The sequence below is a fragment of the Chaetomium globosum genome, genomic scaffold (genome assembly GCF_000143365.1).
Source record: "Chaetomium globosum CBS 148.51 scaffold_1 genomic scaffold, whole genome shotgun sequence".
Classification (NCBI taxonomy): Eukaryota; Fungi; Ascomycota; class Sordariomycetes; order Sordariales; family Chaetomiaceae; genus Chaetomium; species Chaetomium globosum.
Window position 1 is genome coordinate 4119050 of NT_165976.1, and position 10082 is coordinate 4129131.

General features: G+C 55.1%; 3 protein-coding genes across 3 annotated transcripts in view; 2 read left to right on the forward strand and 1 right to left on the reverse strand.

Moving 5' to 3' along the window:
- Positions 1-2546: 2546 nt before the first annotated feature.
- Positions 2547-5790, forward strand: CHGG_01336 (uncharacterized protein; the record flags this gene model as incomplete). The annotated part of the gene is made up of 4 exons (XM_001220556.1): positions 2547-2593; positions 2796-2925; positions 3112-3240; positions 3328-5790. 4 exons carry the CDS (start codon positions 2547-2549, stop codon positions 5788-5790), a joined length of 2769 nt encoding a protein of 922 aa, XP_001220557.1.
- A 1183-nt stretch (positions 5791-6973) lies between these two features.
- On the forward strand, positions 6974-9127 carry CHGG_01337 (uncharacterized protein; the record flags this gene model as incomplete). Its single annotated transcript, XM_001220557.1, has 9 exons — positions 6974-6996; positions 7083-7226; positions 7426-7528; positions 7610-7651; positions 7901-7977; positions 8035-8353; positions 8405-8656; positions 8717-8804; positions 8856-9127. The coding sequence occupies 9 exons, from the start codon at positions 6974-6976 to the stop codon at positions 9125-9127; spliced, it is 1320 nt and encodes a 439-aa protein (XP_001220558.1).
- A 292-nt stretch (positions 9128-9419) lies between these two features.
- The window catches only part of CHGG_01338 (uncharacterized protein), a gene marked incomplete at both ends in the record, with an annotated part of 2906 nt that continues 2243 nt past the window's right edge, over positions 9420-10082 (reverse strand). Inside the window, one exon of the mRNA XM_001220558.1 lies at positions 9420-10001. Coding sequence (XP_001220559.1) covers positions 9420-10001 — 582 coding nt within the window. The remainder of the gene's footprint in view (positions 10002-10082) is intronic.

Genomic DNA, 10082 nt, shown 5'->3' on the forward strand with positions numbered 1-10082 from the left:
GAAAATTCATCCCCAAGTTTGCCGCTAGGCTATTGAGGATTGGTTGACCTTTTGGCATCATCACCCCAGCCGGCGCCCACTCCGGCATGTCCACAAGCCAGCGACAGCGTTACATGACTGGCCCGCCCATCACCGCCAGCCAAAACCCCACCCCTGAACTGATTGTGGCTTTTAGGCATCATCGTTTCTCTTGTTAGCAGCCGGAACTGGGGTGCCCTGTTCCCGGTCTGGTGATGATCGGGGAGGAAAGGTGGGCGACTCGCTGCTATCATACCACGCCGGATAGGGATTGTGGTCCAGAGAAGTCCTGCTGTCATCAGTGGCTCCCTCCAACATCACCAAGGTACAACTACCTATGTAAGTACCCAAATACCTTGGGCACTGAGAGGAGTTGAGGTCTGGTGTAACCGGCTGTACATGCGGCTGGCAAGACTCTGTGCTCCCAGTGAATCTCAAGCTCGCCTTCAGGGGACTGGTTGGAAAGTGATCGCACCGCACTGACTGATGCCGAATATCCCCTCTCTTCAAAGTTGGGACGACTCCAAAAATGACGCGCGGTGTCGGAAAGGTTGCCCGCCCGGTCGGAGTGGCGGTGGTGGTGGGTGGGCTTGTGGAGATCCCAGGATCTGGGAGTACCATGGGATCGAAGGAAGACGCAAGACCCGTCAATGGCGACGGCTAGACTGTAGGCTCCGCTCTTCACACGACCTCAAGACTGGCATATTGAGGAAACACCTCTTGTTTCGACTGCTCCCTTGGTTGATCACGTTTCACAACGTGATTATCACTTTCCTCATTGGACTCATAGTTATGGATTATGATTGACCTTGACTCTCAACTGAAGTTTAATGTGTTTCGGCCTGTTGAATCACGGGTAGTGTTAACCTTCCTGTTTTACTCCAGTAGTGGCATTCTCGGGAACCAATAACTAAGGTACCTAGGTAGGTTGTTACCCTATTGAAACCTAGACTCGAATCAAATCCCGATTAGCATACGGCCGATGACCACCCTCTGAGCCCTCCTATGATCAGGGCACTATGAGCAAGTGAATCTACATCTCCGAAATAAATTATCTTTAGGTAGTTAGGTACTTTAGTTTAATTACCGCCGTTTCTTCGATGTACCTTACTTGATACGAAAGTCATCTCCAGTCCAACCCCCAACACGCATTAACTCGCCAGCTTCCCCAAATCTTCCACATTATGAAGTTTTCTCCCTATGCTTATAAATTGAGTCTTCATCCATGGTGTCACGGAATGACCCCGAGGTGGCCAGGGCGGCCACAGCCGACAGCGCAGGACGCCGGCAGCCAATCGCTTAAGGACCAATAAGAACTGGATTATCACCAGTTGTCAGTGATAATGGACGATTATCACTAGTTGTCAGTGATAATGGACGATTATCACTAGTTGTCAGTGATAATGGACGATTATCACTAACAGAGTGGTGATACTAGATAGTATATAGTCACTCGTACTGGAGAGCTCTGGGAGTTCTCCAGTTAGCAATCACAACTACAGTTCGCTACAAGCTCGAAAGCCTACTGTTGAGACAAGTCTTTGTTGTGCACCCTTTGGCTGCACCGAACCTAAGCACCCTTGAGAGATTACCTTCAACCGAAGCTGAACCCTAACAGGACAGGGTCCTGAAGTAGGTTCGTCACACATGGCAGCGACTTTTCACAACAACCCCACCGATGTCAGCGAGGCCGATTGAATGTTACCTAGTCAGGCTTTAAATACGAGTCTACAGGGGTTGCCATTGCCAAATCTTCTCGATTTCTGATGTATTTTGGATTTGGGACAAGTGCAAAGTTTTGATAAGATAGTTATGTTTGTAGTTAGATGGTAAATAATGATTTGAAAGCAAAGCCCGGTGTCACGGGCACAGCCCGTTCCTTGTAGGGTTAGGGTTGCACGGCTGAACCCCGAGGTGGGCTGTACGTAGCTCTGCGCTGGTCTGTGCGCAGCCACAGGGTTTTCCCTGAGTGCGCCTCGCCTCCCACATTCGGTTCCTCGTGCAACCACGCAATACAAGAGTGACCGTGCCCGCTGCGCGCGGGCCCGCCAAAGGAAGCCTGGAGGAACGGGCCGGCGCAGGTAACCCATAGCGGCATCAGAATATGGTTGGTCGATCAGTTTTAGGACGGTTGACGAATGTTGGGAAAGCAAGCAAAAGCAGTTGTTTGGTCAATCTCAAAATCTAGTCATACAGCCGCGCCTTCTTTCTTCCCGCTGTGGATCTCTTGCTTCTGGCCGGTTCCGGAGAGCTTGGTTCCTTTCTTTTCTTTGTCGGGGTCCTGCTGCTCGAGACCAGTTGAGCGTCCAATAGTTCCTCTGTGTCCGAACCATCGTTCGAGTCATCGCCATCTAGATCAACGGTTAGGTGAGCCGTGGGTCTGGAAGGCGGCGATACATACCTGAAGATGGAACTGTGAACGTCGGGGCAGGGTCGGCGGTGATTGGAAGCCACCGCTGCTTTAGGGCCGGCTACTAGTGCGGTTGTTTTGCGTTCTGCGGTCTTCGGGGCACGGCTTGGTGACGAGAATGGGTTTCTGCTTGCGACTCCTCCGGGGCCAGCTGGGCGTGGTGTCGTAGGTGACTTGTCGACAAGGTTCGATGATTTTGAGGTGGGTGTATTGTTGGTAGACAAGGAATTCTGCCGAATGAATTCCCAGTTGTCGGGAAGAACCACCAGGATTCGAACGCTGGAATCGACTAGCCGAGGCCTTCGGATTAGGTCGCGGTCTAGAACCCCCAGGAGTCGAGCACTGCATGCGATCCACGAGCCTTTAGGAAAGGGGTTTGCGGCGGTCCACATCCACCCGGCCAGAGGCTTCCAGGGTTGCTGGTCGACGCGGAAGAGAACGAGGACGTGGCATATGTGTATGCCCTCGCGAGGAGGGCGGTCGTTCTCTGGCTGCAAGTAAGACCCGAGTTTGGCGAACACCAAAGTCTTGACCAGCGGCTCCGGCCAGACTCCTTGCTTGATATGGAAGGTATCTAGCTCGACGGGGCCGGCAAAGGACACATGTGCTGAAGTGCTTGGCCAAGGAGCTGTCTGGTCGGGACCACCGAGCTGGCGGGGGATGACACTTGGAAGTGTTAGCAGCCAGGTCCTGCTCCAGCGCAAAATAATGGGGCGTACGGAGTCAAGCCGCCATCACTGGGCAGTGTCAGCGCCACTTGTACAGACTGCGATTCGTCTGTCTCCTATCTATTAACGCCTACGCCTTGGAAGGTAAGTTTGAGCAGGACGAGAAATTTGTAGAGGTAGGTATCAGGGTCCTCTTGGCGTAAAAGAAAACTGCTTACAAGTCACATACAGAAACGCAGTCCTGCACCTCGCCCTCTTCGTTCCATGGGAAGGTTTCAGGCTGAGCCAGCGGACGATGTACCAGGACTTTGGCGATCGCTCGAGGGGCAGCTGGGCGCCCGAATCCGCTCACACGTCCAGAATATCGCTCTGCTACGCGTCTCGGCGGACGATGCCCGTGCTGACCGAAAGATGCAAGGGCTAGAACAGGAAAACGAAGACGTCGTCGACGGGTTTGACTTTGAGGACCGGGAGGGGGACGATGACGGCGTCGGACTGGATGGTGGGGGCATCGATCCACAGGCCCACTACGAAGCCTTCTTGAATGTCCTTTCAGCGGTTCGAGGTAGCGAGATCAAAGATATGACAGCGACTTCGGCGCTGAGCCGCTTGGACCAAGAGGCGAGGGCAGTGGACCCAAGCCAGGACGACAACAATGCTGCCCAGCGTGGTCGCTATTTCTATACCATGCTACAGGACCTCCAAGACTCGCCGTTCCGCGGCATGGGACTGCCCAGCCGCGAGGAGATCGACGCGGTATTGAAGGTCCAGAAGAAAGAGGACAGCAACGTGACGGCGAAGATCCAGGGCAGGCAAACGAATCCGTCTTCTGCGCATGTCGGCGAGCCACACGGGAGCCCACGGTTGCCCGTTCACGGATGCGAAAGATCTCCAGAAGGGGTCGGTCCGGGCGGACAGATGCGGCTCGAGCTCGGACGTTATGCAACATACGTCGATGTGGCCTTGGGTCTCACAAGGCACTGGACCCTGAATAAGCTCCAGTCGATGGCAGTCTTGCTACCGGCGGCGTTTCTTGACGAGCGCGGCACACGGCTGCAGGAAGAAGGGGGTCGGCAGCATTTCCAATACATCGGCGGCGAGGGCGGCACCGGCAAGTCTCGCGTCATACACGCCATCAAGGACATGTTCCGGCTGAAGGACGGTCTCCACACGCTGCTCCTGACGGGCGCCAGCGGTAACGCGGCCGCGCTTATCGGCGGAGTGACGCTGCACTCGGCGGCGAACATTGCGTTTGAGGGCAGGGCAGCGACAGCAAAGAACGTCTCAGAAGAAGAGAAGCTGCGGTGGAAAAACATGATCATGCTGGTTATCGACGAGATCAGCCAGGTGGGCGGTCTCACGCTCGCGGCGGTGGACAGCCGCCTGAAGCAGTACAGAGACGACCACCATCGACCGTTCGGCGGGATCCCAATGGTCATGTTCTTTGGTGACTTCTTCCAGTTCGACCCCGTCCTGCAGACCAGCCTCCTCTTGCCAACGCCTAGGGACCCCGGTGGACAGAGACCGGACAGCTCGGCAAAGCACTTAGCAGCGCATAAGCTGTTCCTCCAGTTCGCGAACGTCGTCATCCTCCGCGAACAGGTCCGCGCGGCCGGCTGTGCAAGGCTGCGGGGCTTCCTCCGGCGCCTGCGCAGTGGGGAGCAGACCGAGCTGGACTTCCAGCGGCTGAGCCAACGCGTCTATACACCGTCGTGCGAGTCCTCCTTCGTAGACGGCCTGAGAGCCATCACGCCTCTGAACCAAGACCGGTGGGACCTGAACATGGCGGCCGTCGTCCAGTGGGCTCGTGCCCACGGTAAGCACATCTCAGTCTTTGCGGCCAAGCACGATACTGAGTCGGGGAAGCGATTGAGTGCGGGGGACCTATGCCACGTGCTCCGCTACGGAGACGACTCGCAGCTGCCGACCCCCGGCCTGTTCTTCTACGCCCAAGGGATGCCGGTAGTGGTGACTCGGAACCAGTTTGTCGGGCTAAAGGTCGTCAACGGGGCGCCTTTCAAGGCCGTCGACATCTTTCCCGACCTCGCCGCCGGCACCATCGCCCTCGCCAGCGATGTGACTCTTCATCTTGGACCGCCGGTGGCCGTCCTCCTCGAGTCAGACGACAGCGCGGGCCTCGCCATCCCCGGGCTCCCCAATGGCACCATTTTAATCAAGAGCAAGACGGTCGCCATCCCGAGCCAAATGCGGGGCAAGGAAGGCAGATGGAGGGGCAAGCCAGGTTTCAGGTGGGTCACCCACCGAACGGGGCCTCTTTGCACCCCGGCCTTCGCCATGACAGATCAGAAGAGCCAGGGCAAGCAGTTCTCCAACGTCCTCGTCAACCTCAAAGGCGTCCACTCCAGCGGTACGGTGACTCGACCCAGCTTCATGAGCTTGTACGTGCAGCTGTCGAGGGCGCAGAGCTGGGACGGGCTGCATCTGTTTCGGAAACCGGGGCGTGGCGACTTTATTGAGCCCAAGAATGTGCTCGACAAAGACATGAGGGAGGCCATCCTCAAGCTGGAACGACGGGGTGAGGAGACCAGACGGCGGTTCGAGCAAGACCACAGGCACGAGTCGTGGTTTCAAGAATGGGCTGCCATGCCTGAATCTGGCCAGGGTACTGAAACCGATGACGTAGAGGACGCGGCGCTCTGGCGAGACCCTGGGGTTTCCGAGCTCAGATCGTAGCACAGCTCTCCAACGTTGCTCTGTTTTGGAGCTCTTTTCCAGCGGAATAAGCTGCTTCAATTAATATTTTTATTTTCCTTCTCAACTTGTTGCCGTGTTGCCCTGCAATCTGCATCTTTTCGTGGTCGTCGGCGAACCTGGCCGGGGGTACGCCATCTCATTGGCCCTTATAAAGCGGGGCCAGCCCCACAGCCGACAAACCCCAACAGACCGTCCGTGCACCACCACTGCCAAGCCCAACTTCGAGACGCTCATCGTCAGAGGCAAGTTCCTCCGGGCAAAGCAACATGGCTGCTTCCACAATCGTTAGGATAATGACAGTAAATCTTCACAGTTTACAGGGAGAAATGGCACGGCTTTTTTTGATGGGGCGTTTTATGGGGTTTTTATGGGGCGGAATTGGTCCGTGCTTGGAGCATGGTTTTTCTCGGAAAAGGAACCTTTCGGAAGTACTCGTTCCTCGCACGTTCCTCCAGGCATACCAGCTTGCCCCTACCACGGTGATCCTGACCGTGATACCCGGCACAGGTATGAGCACGCCATGTCTTGGGGCATGGGGGCGTAGACTGGGAGCATTGGATGAAATGTCAGGGCTCGTTTTTAGCACACGAACGAAAAAGCGTGTTCAATTATCAGCTCTTCGCATTTCACGGCACCGGAACCCCCACATCCCCGTGTACACGACGATATCCACAACCCTCGTTCTTCTAGAACATGGAGTTCGGAATCGGAAACGTTGACCAACCACAGCAGTCATTCCTCGCGCATGAGCAGTACTAATATTGAGCCTGTCTATTCTTGGTTATCGAAACCAAGCGTGCCCCGAGCATGTCGCAATCATTGCACGAATTGCATCAAAGGAGGAGGCCAGCCGTGGTTGGCCGGATTTTATACTCTCATACCCGGCCCCGCGGGTCCGATGGCGTGCCGGCCCACGCCGATGACATCAATACACGCTAGCGAAGTGCTACCGCGGTGTTAACTCCGTTCATGATCCTGAGAACGGAGTCGTTCTTTGAATCCGGCAACAACGCACTCGGCTCCCCTTGCCGTCATTGGTTCGAGATACCATGGTGCCACATGCCCAGGGGCTAGTCAGTGGCCCCCACGACCTCGCCTGGCACCGTTGGATCCATTCTTACCAAGAAATGCTGTGGTGTTGGAGCCAGAAACAAGGGACAAAATGGATAGGGCTGCTACCACGAGGTGGGATGGGGCCCTTCATATTTATGCCATCATCTCTCGCTCCCCTTCCGCTCTTGTTACGCGTTATGGTGGATTGCAAAATATAGAGCTCCCCCGAAGATTGCTAGGCCAGAAATTATGGCAGACGAAAAAAAGATCTCCGAGTTCTCCGAAAGCCAGCTCAGCAGGAGTGATGACGAAGGCCAGGAAATAACGTGGACGGAGGAGGAGGAGAAGGCATTGGTTCGGAGGTACGATCTCGCGGAGATATGCAACATTCAAGCTCAGGGTCATGAAAAGGAATTGCTAACATATGGGTCAGAATTGACTTCCTTGTCATGCCGTTGCTCATCCTCGGCTTTTTTGCTCTGCAGCTTGATAGAGGAAACATGTACGTCGTCATCCCATCATCTCCCGCTCACGTCCTAACAAGATTTTGTTGGGTAATAGCGGAAATGCGTTGACGGATTTCTTCCTTCAAGATGTTGGTATTACACAATTTCAGTTCAATGTTGGCCAGCAGCTGCTGTCTGCCGGTATTGTCCTGCTTGAAGTGAGTCCTTTGTACGGGTCTAGCAAAATTGGGAATGGCGACTCACCATCATCAGATTCCAAGCAACCTTATCCTCTACAGGGTTGGACCGGCGGCATGGATCGGGGCCCAGATCGTTGCTTGGTAAGTTTTAGTGGCGTTTCTCGCTACTTCAAGTTGTGAGCTCACATACGATAGGGGTCTTGTGGCTGCCTTCCAAGCATTCCAAAAGGGGTTGGGGCCGTATCTTGCAACCCGCCTACTACTTGGGTATGATTCTGGCATGGACCCCCTTCCAGTGGAGCAGAGCACTAACTGTAACGAAGCCTCTGTGAAGCCGGCTTCATCCCTGCTGGGCTGTTCACAATCACACGCTGGTATAAACGCGATGAGACATCGACGCGATTCTCGGCCTATTTTATTGGCAACATGCTGGCGGGCGCATGCTCCGGCCTCATTGCTTATGGGATGTAAGTACCTATTTATCGTTAATGCAACCAAAAGTGAAAGCCTGCTGACCTCTTTAGTCTGCACATGAGAGGGATAGGGGGTCTTGCCGGTTGGCAGTGGTTGTTCCTGGTCAGTGTCGATATCTTGACCCCATGTTTTTGGAAACGCGCGTGTTCTAACCCAACACAAATGAAGATCGAGGGTCTCTTCACAATTCTTGTCGGTGTCCTGTTTGTCATGCTCTTCCCACGGTCTTCCGGCAACCCCTTTTCTCTCCTCAGATTCCGATACTTCAGCGAGCGGGAGGCACAAATCCTACAACAGCGAGTCCTCCGTGATGACCCGACAAAGTTCCAGCCTCGCCGGAACGTTAGCTGGGCTGAGGCGAAGTCCACTGTGGGTTTCCTCTAATAACGTCCAACAGATCAAATATCTAACATTTGACAGTTCACCAACTGGCGACTCCTCCCTCACATCCTACTAACACTTACATGCTTGGCACCCGCGACCACCATGGGCTCCTACGCCCCGTCACTCGTCGTGTCTTTCGGGTTCGACCGGCTCAAGTCAAACGCCATGATTTCTATTGGTGCTTGGTGTTTGATCATTGGAAACCTCTTATGGGGTTTTATTGCCGATAAGACCGGACGTAGGGGTCCTCTGGTATTTTTGGGTATCTTCATTCTTTGGGGGCTGACGGTACGTCTATGCCGCAAGTTATTCTAGTTGGGGGGCATCCAACTCTGACAGTACACACAGCTCGGGAACCGCCTTCTTGTCGAGTCCACCAACGGCAACCTCCGGTTCGGCGTGCTTACCGCGGGCATCGCTTTCCAAGCCACGTTCCGTAAGCTCCTCGTCCTCTTTTCACTCAACCTCAAGACTAACATCACCATAGACGCCGTACACGGGTCCTGGCTGGCCCTCAACGCCAAAACTGCTGGCGAACGATCCATCACCATGGCTCTTTTCATCATGAGCGCGAATCTATCAGGCATCATCGGCAGCCAGCTCTTCCAAGCGACGGATGCGCCGCTGTACAAGACAGGATGGACTGTCATCCTAGTATTAGTCTCACTTGGGGTGGTTATGTCCATCGCCGCAAATGTCCAGTACTGGGTGTTGAATCGGGTCCAGAAGCGAGTGGGCGAGGACAAGTATCACTATTGACTAAATAGATTTAATAGGGGGAGCCTAACGACCGCAATGCATATAGCACATGGAGCATACGTATAAAAAACACACTTATGATTATCCACACAGCTCTGCTCTTTGCTGGGCTATCCTCGATTACCTAGGTATGTTTGTTTGGCAGAGTCCGTAAAGGGACGGTTCGGGATATCTTGGGTTTGTCTTCACCCGTGCAAGAAAAGTAAAAAAGAACAGTGCCCGGCCAACCGGCTTTGGCCCCCCTGCGCCATCCACCAAGTCAAACCCCAAGGCCCCCCTCCCCAGCAATTACCTATGCGATCCCACAGTAATAATCCAAATCCGTAAAAAGCTGATTATAATCCTCGCTCGATCCCATCACAAAGCCATCCCACAGCCCATCCAAACTCAACACCCCCTCCCCCCCTACCATCACCCCCTCGGCATCACCACCCACCATCGACGGCACCACATCCCCAGCCGCGGCCGCCGCATCCACAACAGGTCCGAACCGTGCCGCCGGCGCCTCCCCTATCTGCCCCGGCATCGCCCGCCAGTGCAGCTCCTCAACCCCACCACCACCACCACCAAGCCCCTGTTGCTGCTGCTGCTGCAACCCCCCCATCTGCACCTGTCCCCCCTGCTGCTGCTGCTGCTGCTGGCTGTTGCATCTGCTGCGGGTCCCCTCCACCTCCATCCCCATCGCCACCATCCACGCCCGTCCCCCTGCACGCGATACCGCGCTAGCAGTCCCGACCAGGTTTCCGCAGCAGGTCGGCCGTCCACCGGGGGACTCTGCGCCGAGCGCTTTCCAGGGACTCGTGCAGGTTTGGGGAGAGCTCCGTCTGACATGGCGGCGCGTTTGGAAGAGGGGGTCGCTGGTTGGGGGTTGGGGCTTGGTGGGCGCGGGTGATGATGGTGTTGGATGATGGTATACGATTGTAGGGTCTTTTATCTCTTTGTTTTTTTTGTGTTT